The 15,257-nt window shown below is 41.8% G+C and overlaps 1 protein-coding gene and 1 pseudogene across 9 annotated transcripts in view; one reads left to right on the forward strand and one right to left on the reverse strand.

The window, feature by feature from the left end:
* Positions 1-15,257, forward strand: part of LOC120812996 (myelin-associated glycoprotein-like) — a 75,583-nt pseudogene that overhangs the window by 31,228 nt on the left and 29,098 nt on the right. The gene's annotated exons all lie outside the window — the stretch shown is intronic.
* Positions 1,566-15,054, reverse strand: LOC120811125 (sialic acid-binding Ig-like lectin 14). Of its 8 annotated transcripts, none has more exons than XM_078095218.1 (8): positions 14,825-14,957; positions 14,335-14,697; positions 13,497-13,745; positions 13,137-13,397; positions 12,948-13,038; positions 12,580-12,693; positions 12,390-12,462; positions 1,566-1,733 (listed from the first exon to the last, which is right to left on the reverse strand). In XM_078095218.1, exons 1-8 carry the CDS (start codon positions 14,943-14,945, stop codon positions 1,698-1,700), a joined length of 1,308 nt encoding a protein of 435 aa, XP_077951344.1. In that variant the 5' UTR covers positions 14,946-14,957; the 3' UTR covers positions 1,566-1,697. The 8 variants fall into 8 exon arrangements, with proteins under 8 accessions (XP_077951344.1, XP_077951347.1, XP_077951342.1 ...); XM_078095221.1 differs by lacking the exon at positions 1,566-1,733 and adding an exon at positions 11,679-12,317 and having other exon boundaries at positions 12,580-12,672; positions 14,897-15,054; XM_078095216.1 differs by lacking the exon at positions 1,566-1,733 and adding an exon at positions 11,679-12,317 and having other exon boundaries at positions 14,825-14,955.

A 15,257-nucleotide genomic window follows, 5' to 3' on the forward strand; every position in this document is an offset into this window, starting at 1 on the left:
TGTGTGAAAACAGAAGGGATGAAGAAAGATGCCACCCTTGAATTTCAGTATGAATATGGATAAACCAACACAGCATTTAGCAATAAAAATAACTTTTTTTTATTATTGTTTATATATTTTTGATCACATCAGATCATAGAATGTTCCAGGGCACTTATGAGGTTTCAATTAAGGAATTAAACAAAGAAAATCAACAGGCAATAATTATAGTTCACCATCTGTTAACTGTTAGAAGTCTATCTCTTTCGACATATATTTCTTTATTTTATATAATATGCTAAATATATGCTAAATAAAGGCCAATTTTCAGATTCTATGCTGTTACTGTTCTTACAAGTCATATCAGAAACCATTTCTACAAAAGAGGAAGTTTCAAAAATGTATCTTGTGCAGCACATGTTATTTTGGGCTACGGTTTAATAGTCAGGCGTTTTCACACTAAGAGCCTACGGGCCAACGTCCACCTCGCTTCACTACATCACGTGCCCAATTATTTCAATATAATTTATTGTGTCTTATTAAAATGAAATACCATTAAAAGATGTTTGATTGTGTGAGAGCAGAAGGGATGAAGAAAGACGCCACCCTTGAATTATAGTGTAAATATGTATAAACCATCCATCCATCCATCCATTGTCAGACCGCTTATCCTGCACTCAGGCTCGCGGGGGGGCTGGAGTCCATCCCAGCCAACTTCGGGCGATAGACAGGGTACACCCTGGATTGGTCGCCAGCCAATCGCAGGGCAACACAGAGACACACAACCATTCACACTCACACTCACACAACGGGCAATTTAGAGTCCCCAATTAACCCGGAGAGAACCCACGCAGACACGGGGAGAACATGCAGACTCCACACAGAAAGGCCACTGGGCGGAATCGAACCCATGACCTTCTTGCTGTGAGGAAACAGTGCTATAACCACCACGCCACCGTGCCGCCCATGTATAAACCAAGTTTTATATATTAAAAAGTATAAGCATTTAGCAATACAAATAGCTTAATTTTATGATTTGTTCTTATAATTTTGATCACATCGGATGATAGAATGTTCCAGGAAACTTTTGGAGTTTAATTTATGCTGCAGCCGTGGAGCAGTTCGCGGGGGCAAAATTCTCACAATAACTCAAATAAATGCCCCGTCGGAAATCAAAACACATTTGCGGGGAATTGATGACAGAGAGAAATTGTTATTCTTAAATATTGATGAATAAAGAAACAATTGTGCTCCAGCAGAAGGGGAGCTTTTCTTATCTTGGACAAAAGGGCAGGTGCTCGAGCACCACTAGGAGTCTATCTGTGTACGTGCCTGTACAGCGGATAAAAAAAAAAAAGGAAAAGGCAATATTTATAGTTCTTCACCGTGTTAACTGTTTTTCCGGTTATTTTGGGTGACTGCTGCTGTTTAATAGCGATGCGTTTTCCCACATATGAGCAAGTAAAATTCGGCAGTCGTTTTATGGTGATTTGTCACAACACAAATACGTTACTGATGATAGAACAAGCTGTCAGGGGGTTATTAAGTTATTTTTTAAATGCACAACTTTAGAAAACATGAATATTTTATGAATGACTGGGAAAGAAAAATCTCACTTGGCATACAGACAGAAGAGGGTGATTATATGTTGACAGCTTCCCGTTGGTAGCAGATGGTAACGGAGGGACTGCTCTGTTCCTCCAATGAATTCAACAAAGTTACATATTTGTGTAGATTGTGTCATCGCAGTCAGTCTGTAGGAAACAAATTGAACCTTCACTCTTGCAAGGAAACAATGAATGAATGAAAAAAAATGAACATACCTCCATGTTGTCATAGACATGATCATTGTCATGGATGTCAGCAGAATCTTCATAACCCTTCTCTTCTCTGAGGGTAAAGAAAACAAACAAGTGTTTCATGAACATTAAGGATTATTCAAGTTATGTTTGTTGTGTCATTTTACATGATTACTATTGTATGAAATAACTTAAGCAAAAAGGCGATTTATTCGCTTCGCTCGTTTTTCTTTTTCGCGTCCCACGCGTCACGTCTTGAGTCATTCACCGCGCCCGTTTAAAATTTGCCTCATTCGCGACCAGACGTGTTTGTGCATTGACTTTACATGGAATCTACTCGCGCAAATAATTCGCTTCGCTTTTGGTGTGAATGCAGCTTAACACTTTGTACATTTGTTTCATAAACATTACGGCTGTCACAGTTTGCAGGGTGCTCCTGCCCAGACTAACTCTGCGGATGTGGTGCTAGTTGATTAACTAGGTCAACAGTAGCACTGCGTACAATTTGTTTTTATTGACGTTACAGCTTCACACTTAGCACGGTGCTCTCCCCCAGACTAACTAGTGTGGTGCTTGGTTATAGTGTCATCGCTCCGTCCTCACTGCTAGGAATGTCTTTTGGCCTGCTGTCTGCCCTCAAGCTAACTCAGAAGCCCGCATTTGCTAGTGGCCATGTTTAGCTCTCCAGGCTATAGGACCTGTATAGCTCCTTCACCCTAAAGGGTGATGACACTGCAGGGTGGTGAACCTTATCGGCGACTACCTTTTCAACGTGATGCTTGCCCTCTCAGCTTTGCTATAGCAAGCTACCTTTTGGCACTTCCGCCACCGGTCATAGGGATATTTCACTGCAGGTGGTTGCCCACATATCGAGGGAACTTGGACGTCTGATGTCCACCCTGCTCCAGACTCGCGGCTGGGTTTGGCTGACGCAATCATTCCTGTCAGAGACATATAGGAGAATCTTCTGTAATGTCCCTGTGGAAGCTGAGGAGCTGTTTGTGTCAGCTGCTAAACCAGGCCCTTCAGTGGGGCGTCTGGTAGATAGCCAGGGCAGACCGTAGTTCTGTTTCTTCACAGGAACATACCAGCATAGCTATGGGGTTCCCACCACAGGCAACCGCCGAACTTGGGGCCTAACCGCTGCCAAAAGCCTCCAGAAGCAGGGTGGCCAAGAAATAAGGTCTCCGGGCCAGTCTTTGGTTATTCCTTCCAGCAGCAGATTGCCTACTGGGCAGTTCATGCATCAGACCCCTGGGTGGTCTTTACCCTATCCCAAGGTATAAGCATCAATTCCGATGCCGCCCTCAGCCGGGTCGCAATGACCAACATCACTGTACCGGCACAAATCCCTAGCCCTGAGCCAGGAGTTAGTCTGTCAACCTACTCTCATGTTCCACGGTGTGTCACCACAGGCAGTCTCTATATTTACTGCCTGGCATTCATTCGGACCCTCTTCACGGGTGCATACAGGATGTCTTACTGCCGCCCTTTCCTCCCGTAACTGCAGGGCGAAAGACACATCTGTAACTGTATTCGCTGCACAACTTACACCCCCCGTCGGCTGTAGCTTCACCCGACAACATCTCAGTTTGAAGCTCACAATAACATTACAAAGAAGCAGACGCGAGAGGACTTATTACTATCATCAATGTCCGAGCGTGTTATAACAAGCTTGCTAACATTGCTAGCGGCTAAACTTACTTTGTTTATGACAAACTAACAAGTCAACAATTTTCCAAACACAGTCAAACAACAAGCAAGCAAGCAAAGTGGAGAGAGAAAAATGTTTCCCTTTTATGTCAGGGTCAGGGTTAGTCTCGTCAGAGTGTACACTCGTCATGAATGGTGACGGTGTAGTGAATTTTTTTGTCATAGTCAAACCTGAAGCCCCTTCAGAATATACATATCGCCTACTCATTTTTTGATTTGGAAAATGTTTTTCTTGAATTACTGAATGAGTAGTCTACTAAAAACGTCAATGCTTTCCCTTCCACAATTACTCTTGTTGTTGGCATGTCTTTGTATGAATCTGATGTAAACATAGCATACATGTGTGATGGTGGTCTTTGTGTATTCTGTTACTGCTCCAAATGAGAAATATTGTTGAGCAAGACAGCATGTTGTTCTGCAGTGTGCGTGCAAGGAAGCCGATCTTCATTGCAGCATTGTGTCTGTATGTGTGTTTGTTTCACTTCCCCGTTTTGGAGAGGAAGCAGTCGGTCCTCCGTCACACATACAGCTCTCCTTCCCCTACGTCAGTCTGAAGTGCCGAACTGTTGACCACCTTTGTCAGTCCTGGAGTAACGCTGTTGTCCATGTGCCTGATCTGCCTGGTTGGAACGGTTGGGGCACTCTTTGGACCAATGTCCTGTTTCTCCACAGAGGAAGCATTCGTCGGGTTGCGCCTCTCGTGGGGCCCCTCCTTGGAAGCGCCTTCCCCTCCCATGATGCATTCCCCATCTTCATCCTCTGTGTTAGCCCGTCCCATTAGAATTGCGGGGTGGGTGGGGATTCTGGCCTTCTTTCGCACAGAGAGTCATTTGTTGGACGGCTTAGAGCATTGCAAGCTGGGCATTCTCCCCAGTCTGCTTGCTGCGTTTGTCGTGAAACATTTGATTTTAAATATGCATTTTGTAATTGTGTCGTGCATGTTTTACCACTTCTGTGAGCCTTGCATCTTCCAGACCCACAAGAGTGCTCAGTGGCAGACGTCTGGCAGAAGCCCGTACATGAAGGCATTCTTGAGATGAGTTTCCCACACGGTCATGTTGGTTATGTATGTGGGCTCTTCGAGGCCACTGTGAATCTGAAAAGCAGCCACAAGATGCTAATAGTAAGATGTTACATCTTTGGTCGTACCTTGTTTTGTGCTGTTGATGAGGGCCATGTTTACTGATGCCAGAAAGGTGTATATATTGTACACAATTAAGATTTAACATCAAACCAAATACATCAAAGTCAATCACCATAATTAACGAAGTTTCCAATAATTTGAATATGCTTTGTGTGTTTGTGAGTGAAGAAATTTCTGTGTGATTAATTGAGCGACGGATGATCACAAACTGATTGCAGGAACCATTCATCAGCTGTGATTAACTTGGTTGTTACTGCCGTGTTCATCCTCATTCAGAGGTATACTGTAAATTGTTCTTTTGATGAGATCACGGCGCCAATCTGCCGTCTTAGATTCTCTTTAAAATGGAGGCGTCCGACCACTTCTCATTTGATGTTTGGGCAGCAAACACACCAGAGGAGAGGAAGGACAACTGTTTTACTTAACAGGTATAAAGACAATGTGTTGATTCGACAGTTTGGCATTCCATATATTGCAAGTCACGTGTGATCTTTATTTTGTACATTTTTGACTTTTTGATTTACAGAACTGAAGATCGCTATAACTGCTATGGCTCCATCTGCCAGTGGAGTTAGGAACCCCACTCCGAGCATTCCCCTCACACCTGAAACCCATCCGGGTATGACGACCTGAGGGCCTTCATAAGGGTGGGAGACACACCATTGAGAGAAAGACGAGCTGCAAGTTGGGCCCGATGCAGAAGACCAGACCAATACAGGAGGATTCCCGGAGACCGGAGGGACTGAGAGTTTTACCGGCGAAGATCGACCGAAGCCTAAGTTACACGTTTTTGACAACTGTTTTCTGTTTAAACCGAAGGACGTGAATTAAACCTTTGTTTACATTTTAAACCTGGTGTCCTCGCACTACTTGAACTAACCCGGTGAGAGCGGCGCTGGCTCTCATGACATCACATTTGATGGAGGATGCAGGTCTTGTTCAAGCGGAATTAGTGCATGTCAGAGGAGGACACCGAAAGTTTGATTCAACACTTTTCCAGATTAACCGTGGGCCCCCCACCTAACCAAATGGAAGACATATTGAAAACCCTTATTGCTGCCCAGCAAGCCCAGATGCAAACAAATTTGGCTATCTTGGAAGAAGAAAAGAAAGCCAACCTTCTGAAGGCAGAGGAATTACAACTGCAGAAACAGATGGCCGACCAGAATGTACGGCCAATAAATGCAAGTAACTATTTTTCCAAGATGGGTGCCACGGACGACATTGAGGCGTTCCTGCATGCCTTTGAAGCCACGGCCACTAGGGAAGCCTGGCCCACCGACCAGTGGGTTGGGCTGTTAGCCGCTTTTCTAACGGGGGAGTCACTGAATGCTGTTCCGGACCTGACCAGGCGACTGACTATGACGTCCTGAAGACTGAGATCTGGAGCAGGAATGGCATCACCAAGTTTGGTATGGCCCAGCTCTTCCACAGCTGGACCTTCCAACCCGATCAACCTCCTCGTGCGCAGATGCTCGAGCTTGTCCGGATAACGCGGAAATGGCTGGAACCACGGAGGAATACGGCGCCTGCAGTAGTAGAGGCTGTGGTGGTGGATAGATACTTGTGGGCCCTGCCTTATGAGGCGAAGCAGTTCCTCAGTCAACAGGCCTTGACCACGGCCGATCTAACTGTGGAAGCGGTGGAAAAATATCAAGCCACAACAGAGATGCTTCGGGACTCCAGAAAAGAATCCAGGAGCGCGGCCCTACCACGGACTGAAGGAACCCGTCCCAAGGTTACCAACCAAGCCTCTTCAGGAGCCCCAGGGGGAGCCAGAAACCTGCTGGGTCCAAAGACAATACACCAGGAAAGGGAAACCCGACAGTGTTACTGGTGTGGGGGAGTGGGACACCTCTCCTGGCAGTGTGGGACGCAGGCGGACGAGCCTATGCCCACGGCTGAGTCATCCAGCTCACCACCCGTCCCCCGGTTTGCCTCACTCATAGGACTTATAGATTCCCCCCCGGATCGACCTCCCACCTGCCCGGTGACTGTGAATCACCAGGACGTGGAGGCTTTGCTAGATTCGGGCAGCTGGGCTACCCTGGTGCAAAAGGACCTGGTAGGTCCATGTGATTTGACCCCAAGGAAAGTCCTTCCTGTGTCCATTGAGACACTAGGGACTACCCCATCGTAGAACTCCCGGGGGACCATACTCGCGGGGGTGGTTGATTCCTTGCCTGTTCCCATCCTAATTGGACGAGACTTCCCAGCCTTCCACCTCCTGTGGAGGGAGACTCAGGAGCGGCTAGGCCGAGTACCTCGAAAACTGAGAGGTAAAACTCATCCTAAAAACATTCATGTGAAACCCTCAGAATAACGCTTTCCGGCCTGTGCTCTTGCAGGAATGACAGGTGCCCAGGCTGACACCGGGGCGGGTCCGGACACGGGAGAAGAGAACATGGCCCAGGAAAGTGCTCTGATCTCGAGCGAGGAAGACGTCCCAGGCATCAACGGATTTTCCCCTCTCACAGGCCAGTACGGTACAGCCCAGTTACAGGATCCCACTCTGACAAATGCCCTAAGAAATGTGCAGGTGTTAGAGGGAGTAGTGCTAGGGGATCGGACAAAGAGATCGAGAATTTCTGTCGTAGTTGCCCAGAATGTCAGCAGGTGGCGCCGAAGCCCACATATAGAAATCCACTTATCCCCTTACCACTTATCGTACCGGGTGCCGGAGGCTCATAAGGGGGCTCCACGCTCGACCTCACAAAAGGCTACAGGCAGGTGCCCCTGACCCCGGCGTCTAAGGAGAAGACTGCCTTTGCCACACAGGAGTATACCCGGCTCCCCTTTGGTCTCCAAGGAGCACCGGCCACGATATATGACAGCGGTTCAGTGATGACTTTTCCTCTACAGATCACAGTTTGTGTGCAAGAAGTTAAAAAAATGCTTAAAATACAGAAATGGGAGAAGCATAAAAGAATATCTCAGGAACAGACAAAAAAACTAATGAAACATTATCAGTGATATTGAAAAAAAGCAAAAAAATGTTAAAAAGCTGTTTTTTAAATAAAATGGTTTAGACTATTGTCAACATTTTAAAGTTTAAATGGGGACTGTAGCTGAAAGATTGACGAAGGAGAAGGATAACTTCAAAAAATTTAAGCGGATTTGAGAATAAACTGTTGGAAAACCATGTTAAAGTTTAAGACTTGTATTTATGTACATTTAACCTGAAAAGTCATAGCTGGAAAGTCCTAACGGAGCTGAATATTTTAATATTTGATATTTTAATAGGTGAAAATATAAAAGAGTTGAAAGGTGGCACGGACAAAATTGAATAATAAAAAGGAGAAGTTGAATAAAGATTGGAAGAGCAATACTTAGAATGCTGTATACCATTTCAGCAATAAAAAGGAGAAGTTGAATAAAGATTAGAAGAACAATACTTGGAATGCTTAAGCAGCATTCCAGCAATAAAAAGGAGAAGTTGCATAAAGATTGGAAGAACAAGCCGCATTCCACGTATTATCTTTTAATCAGTGTTTACACCTAACACAAAGCATCTTTTCCTCAGCTTAGAAAAAGTAATTTTCTTTTCAAGCTATGATGCTAACAGACGCTACGGCATTGAGAGGCCCGGGTAGAGCGACTGAGCCACAGCAGCTGATAAATAAGATGGGAGAAATCTGTAAAGTCAGTATTGTCGGAAGCGGATTCATGAAAATGTTCTTAAAACAAAGAAAAGAAACCAAACCGAGAGCTACAGACGACAGCAAGAATTTAATGCCAGACTTAAATCAAACATATTAATAATACCTTATGAGTAAGGGTTACAAGAAAGTTTCTCACTAAAATTGTTTAAAAATTTCTTTTACAGCAGTTGTGTTCTGTTCCTTTTAGGGTCTATATTTGATCAACTAAACTGCTGATTAGACTGCTGATTAAACACAAGGTGTTTTTAGTAGAGACAGAAAGGAGCCAGAACGCTTTATCAGATAAGAACATTATATATAACTTACCATGTTAAAATAGCACATCCAATTAATGTTTGTTCACTACACTTTTTGGTCAAATATAATTTTAGAGAGTCTAATACACTAAAGGATAATGCTGCAGAGCAATTTGAGGTGTTTTGATATGAACTTGACCAACGTAATTTATCTTTGTTTTTATTATATATATATATATATGTTTTTTATATATATATATATCATTACTATTTATTATGAAAGGAATCATAAAAAAAATGTGAACATATTATGTGTTGTTTTTATGTGTGATTCTGTACGAGGACATAATCCATTCCAGTGTTTCCTGTTTAAATATATGGCTCCTGCATGTGAAGATGTTTACTCTTTGAAGAAGTTATACACAAGTGTGGTATGATTTGCAGATGGGAGTAAAAGGTAAACTTTATGTTTTTCTGTTTCTTTTCTTTTTTACATGAATTTTATTACACCACCAAAACCTATAAGCACCGACTAAGAGAAAAGGAGGATGATATTCTGTCTGCTTTTGGCAGGTAACATATTGAAGTCCCATCTATCTTTCCAATTTGATATCTACAAATGCCCCATTGATTAATAAAAAACAGAAAATGGCCAAAGCGAGAAATATCAATTTATATTTCTCTTACAGCTTTTAGCAGCCCTGTGTTTGCTGGAGAGTGGACGGGAAATGTTGCACCAAATCTTGAGGTCCTGGTCCAGTCCTGTGCTGTTGTACCCTGTACATTCAACCATCCTAAAGAATACCTGCCAACCTCCAAAATCAAAGCTATCTGGCATCTCAAATCTGGTATGGACCAACGCATCTATAGCGAGACTACGACGCAGATCTTGGAAAACAAAGCTGTTGGGACATCTGGGTAATGGCAACTGCACCTTAGAAATGATTGACATCAAAGAACATGACAACGGCCCTTTCTGTTTCCGGATTGAACTTCCGACCGGTTCCATCGACAAATTCACTTCTGTGGATAATTGCGTCACGTTCAAGTCATATACAATCAATGACAATGAATACATGTGTTAGTAGTTTGTAGTTTATTAAATTTAAGAAAACAGTAATGAAAAGTATGTCAACACAACAACACAATTGCAGAATAAGAACTACCTACATACGGACCTTCTCGACCGGTCCGCGAAATATTGTCTGACATGAAACCAGTCCGTGAGGTAAGAAAGGTTGGGGACCACTGGGCTGATCCACAGCGTGTGTTTACACACCTCCTGGATCCTGATTGGTCGCTGCTGCAGCCGCAAGGCACTGATTGGATGCTCACAGACAGTAATACAGCGCAGATGAAAAGGATTCAGACTACGGCGTTTACATGTTCAACAATGGGAAACGTAGTCTTAGCTGTTTTAAAATTACACCAAGTTTATTTCGGATTATTCCAACGGAAGAATACAAGGCGCAGGGAACTTTGAGGTGCGTAAACGCCAATTAGAGGTGCGTAAGCGCTATTTCCAAAATTCTAGAGGTGCGTAAACGGCGTTTACGTGCGTTTACCCTCCACTACAGCCCTGGTTGTAGGTTGGAAATGAAGAGGTTCGCGTTGTAATGGGGGTTCTTCGTTGTCTCCGGAAGCTCTCTTAAGACTCTACTAGGCGGCACAATAAATTAAAATATGAACTAGACGACGCCAATGAGGCTAGACAACAAGATTAAAAAATTTGGAACTTGTGAGGACAGAGCCACGCGCCGTGGTTGCCAAGAACTGACTAAAATCTTGCGGATAATTAAGTGCAGGGATAAATAGACCTAAAATAAGAAGAGATAAGATAAGAAATAGGTCATCATATAACTTGCCTTGCAGGTGAGGACAGTGTCACGGACCAGCGCGCCAAGACCCTCAAGGCTGGAGTTACAATTTAAATTTGAAAAAAGGTGAGGATTGTGCCGAAAATAATAAATTACTGGATACATTTTTACAATAAATATAGACCAGTTGAAAACGTTGAGAATTTGTATATAATTGTATATTGTATGGTTTTGTTTGGAAAAGACCACAACCGGTTAAGTTGTTTTGTAGCCTGAACTCGTGAGGAGTTTAGGCTACAAGAAAAAAACAACGCCTGCAGGGGATAAAGAGGGAGTGGGGGAGTATATATGGGTGGGGTGATAAGCAATTGGATGCAGCTGGGTGGATGGCGCAGGTGAGTAGGCAGAGTGCAATCAGGGGAAAGACACACACACACACACAGACACACAAGGCTAACAAGACGTTACATTAAAAGCCTCAATGATCATCTGTACCTTAACCATTAGGCTCAGGATAAAGCGGTTTCGTTAGATACTTATTGCTCTTCCAAATACCACTATAACTACTAATAATATTTATAGTATGTCTAGTAGTACTACTAGTATTTCAACTGGTAGTAATATTAAATGACTCTTACTCCTACTAAAACTACCAGTAGTAGTACTAAACCGTCTAGTAATACTACTACAACTGATATTTCTACTACCATTATTAACACTACAACTACTAGTATTTCAACTGGAATTAATACTAAAATGACTCTCACTACTACTAAAGTACTAAAAATACTATTACTACCAGTAGTAGTGACACTGCAACTGATTACCGAGTACTATTACTAGTTATTATACTGCTATCAAAATGACTGCAACTAGTAGTACTACTAAAAAAAATACTACTTCTAGTGACTCTACAACTGACATTACTACTCTTACTACCATGAGAAAATGTACTACTAGTATTTCTACAGCTATTAATACTAAAACGACTCATAATGTTACTACAAATACTACTGACTAATAATGACTAATAGTATTCATAATAAGGCTGTCCTGCCAGGTTGAGACAGAGTTTGGGTGTTTTAAGAGATTTAAAATTAGTTTGAAGAGCCTACAGACCAGCGTCCACCTAGCTTCACTGTATCATGTGACAACCAAGGCTTATTTATTTATTTATTTAAGATTTATTGTGTCTTATTAAAAGGAAATATTATTAAATTAAAAATGTTTGATTGGGTGAAAAGAGAAGGGATGGAAAAAGATGCCACGCTCGATTTTCAGTGTGAACACGTATAAACCAACAGTTTTATGTACAAAAAAAGTAAGCATTTAGCAATAAAAATGACTTTATTAATTAAGTAATTAATTTTATGATTTGTTTATATATTTTTGATTACATCAGATCATACAATGTTCCAGAGCACTGAGTTTTAACTGTCAAGGGATTAAAGGAAAACCAACAGGATAAAAGTATAGTTGTTCACCATATGTTAACTGTTTGAAATCTTTTTTCTATACCTTAATGCAAATTACTGCTAAACAAGAACATGTTCTTAATGTTCTTAGAAATCATCTTATGAGAAACCATTTCTACAGAAGAGGAAGTTCCAAAGATGTTACTTATGCAGCACATGCTATTTTGGGTGACTGCTACTGTTTAATAGTGATGCGTTTTCACACATATCAGCAAGTAAACTTCTTGCAGTCGTTTTATGGTGATTTGTAACAACACAAATATGTTACTGATGGTAAAACAAGCTTAACTGAACAACTTTTAAAAACAACAACATTGATAGTTTATGAATTACGGAGACATAAAAATCTCACTTGACATACAAAAAGAAGAGGGTAATAATATGTTGACAGCTTCCTGATGCACATCAGTTGGCAACAGAGGGACTGCAACTGTTCCTCCAATGAATTTAACAAAGTTACACATTTGCGTAGATTGCGTCATCACAGTCAGTCTGGGGGAAACAAATTAAATCTTCACTCTTGCAAGGAAACAATGAACAAACGAATGAAAAAAATGAACATACCTCCATGTTGCCATAGAGATGATCGTTGTCAAAGATGTCATCAGAATGTACATCTTCATAACGCTTCTCTTTTCTGAGGATGAAGAAAACACGTTTTTAATGAACATTAAGGATTATTCTAGATTATCTTTGTTGTGTCATTTTACATCATTAGCATTGTCTTGTTCAAACTAAAGTGAATGACAGAAACCTTTTAGTAGCAGAGCAGTGAGGGAGCGCCATGTCTTTGTCCGTCTTCTCAGGGACGATGTTACGTGTTTGTGCATTAGCAGATTTCCCCTTGCTGGGAGAATAAGGGTTTTTACTTTGAGAAAAGTAAAATAAAACTAATAAAACGATTCATAACAATTGAAACCAAACAATGCCAACAGCAAAATCGTGCAAGAACTTAGAAGCTGACTTTCGGCACCCACATGGTCAAAAGGACGAGCTTCTACTATGATGAGAAACTTTGGCTTTTCAAATTGGAATTCTATATTTATAAAATATACTAGAGGGGGAAAAGAGACATAACAGACAAGCAAAATACATTTTCTATTTAGTTTCATTCAAACTTACCATTTTTTAAAAACGCTGACAGCTATTAAAACCGTCACCAAAATCCCGGCTGCTGCAGAAGCAATGACAATATAGAGATTCTGCATCGTACCTATCCAAACAGAAACAGTGGAGACACGTTTCTCTTCATCAATAGGAAATTGAGGATTGTGTGACGCACTTCTAGAAATACATACAAATCTTTCTTACAGTTAACCGGTAAAGAGAGTGTTATGTTTGCATTGCCAAGCGTGTTGTTGGCCACACAGAGAACAACGCGAGAAGATCCAAACTCTGCATGCAGAGTTCCGATGGTGACGGTGCCATGTTGTTCTACCTTCACTCTTGGCAGGACTCTGTCAGAAAGCACAAAATGGATCATACTGACGGGCTGGGACTCTGCAATGCACACGCACTTCACCATATCTGCCTCTGAAGAGCAGGAGGAGGCCGTCTTGATCTCCGGCATATCTGTAAAAACAACAATATCATTTTATGAGGTATTAATATACATACATATATATTAAAGAAAACTCCTTTATCATTGCATTCTTTTGATTGTTTACTCACACAACACATTGAGCAGCACAGGGTTTGATTTTCTTTGTCCTATGTCATTGATGGCAGTACAGAACAGGGCTCCTGTGTGTCTGGAGACATTTGGCAGCTTGTAGGCATTTCCGTCATGCAGTATAGCACCGGTTTCATCGTGCCATTGATAGCTGGCAGGAGGGTTAGCATCACAAGAGCAGTTCAGTGGCACAGCTTCTCCCTCCATTACATCTGACTTGTGTTCAACGTTCACATTCACTGGGGCATCTGCATGGAAATATAAAATGAACTGCTCATGATGCCATGATGTAGTACATTTTGATGTTTCATCGTCTGATTTCTAGATTAAGACAAATGGAATTCATGACTCAACAGCATGTAACATAAAGGGATTCTCAAAAAAGTTGGAATTCAACGTGTCATACGTCTGAAAATAAACAAATTCAACTGTGTTTTAATCAAAAGTTATTGTTTTGACAGAAAACTAACAAATTACAAATAAGGTATTGGGAATCAGATTTATTTAGAAATGCATACTAAAATTACACTCTTACGTGCACAGAAGTGGTGTACAAGGACTTGGTTTGAGCTTAGTTACATGTTTCACATGGTTTTGTTTTTTAACATAACTTACATAAACTTCAGAGTAAAAATGTGACTTGATTGACTTGAGACTTGATTGTTTTCACTAACCTCCGAAGTAGAACATGCAAGTCAATAACACGAGAAAAGAAATCAATGAATACTGTCCTGATTCACTGAATGCAACGCAAAAATTACAAAGAGACTTCTTTCAAAATGCTGAATCAACTGTACTGTTGACAGATGTGTGGGGAAAGTTGATTTTATTACTTACTCATCATTTCAATGGATGTCTGCTGCTCTCTGTAGGAAAACTTGTCGTAGCCTTTCATTTCAATCCTGAAAAAAAAAGGCCCTCTGTCACTTGATTTAAGGGGATCAATCTTTAGTGAACAGTTCTTCTGTCTCACGTCTCCCAGCAGCTCTGTTCGACCCTGAAACTCCTTGATCATTTTCGACTCGTCTGGGTGATAAATGAACTGATCTGGCGCTATGGCCCACATCCCCAAGAACTCAGTGATCCGTTTGTCTGTATCTGGGTAGTTGAACGAGCAGGGGATGAACACACAGGATCCGGGGAGACCTTTAACTGAGGATGGCACCTTAACTGTCCACGATTGATCTATAGTTTGAGTAACTGTTGCAGAAGAAAAGGGGATAAAAAGTAACAGAGATAAAGCAGAGACGGACTTACAAGAAAAATGCAAGTTTATCTAGAAATCATAATCTTGACCTAGGCAAAATTACATTAAGACAAAGCTTACGTTTTAACGGCACCTTTAATGCGCAGTAAGATATGGTAGCTGGTTCTACAGTGTTGAGAATATGCCACATACCTCTAAAGCAAAGGCACACAAAAAGCATCGGCCACTTGACAGAATCCATCTCGCCGTCTGCTTGTCGGAGCTGTGGATGAAGTGACACATATTTCTAAGCTTGTCACGTGACAGTTTCACTTCCCTTATTTCTATGTCTTTCTTTTAATACAGCACTACACACAAATTTAGATTTTAGTTCCTTGTGACAGGTTCAACCTATGGGGGAGGGGGGGGCTGATTATGCCTCGTTATGCACCGTTCCCCGAACCACTCCCTTCTCCGTCCCCTCTGCAGCCGAGCCAGACAACGCTCGCCACCACATTCATATTTTTAATTTGGTGGAAAAACACCGGTGTAAAATCATGTGCACTGTCACAGG

Source organism: Gasterosteus aculeatus, chromosome 20 (assembly GCF_964276395.1).
Source record: "Gasterosteus aculeatus chromosome 20, fGasAcu3.hap1.1, whole genome shotgun sequence".
Taxonomy (NCBI): domain Eukaryota; kingdom Metazoa; phylum Chordata; class Actinopteri; order Perciformes; family Gasterosteidae; genus Gasterosteus; species Gasterosteus aculeatus.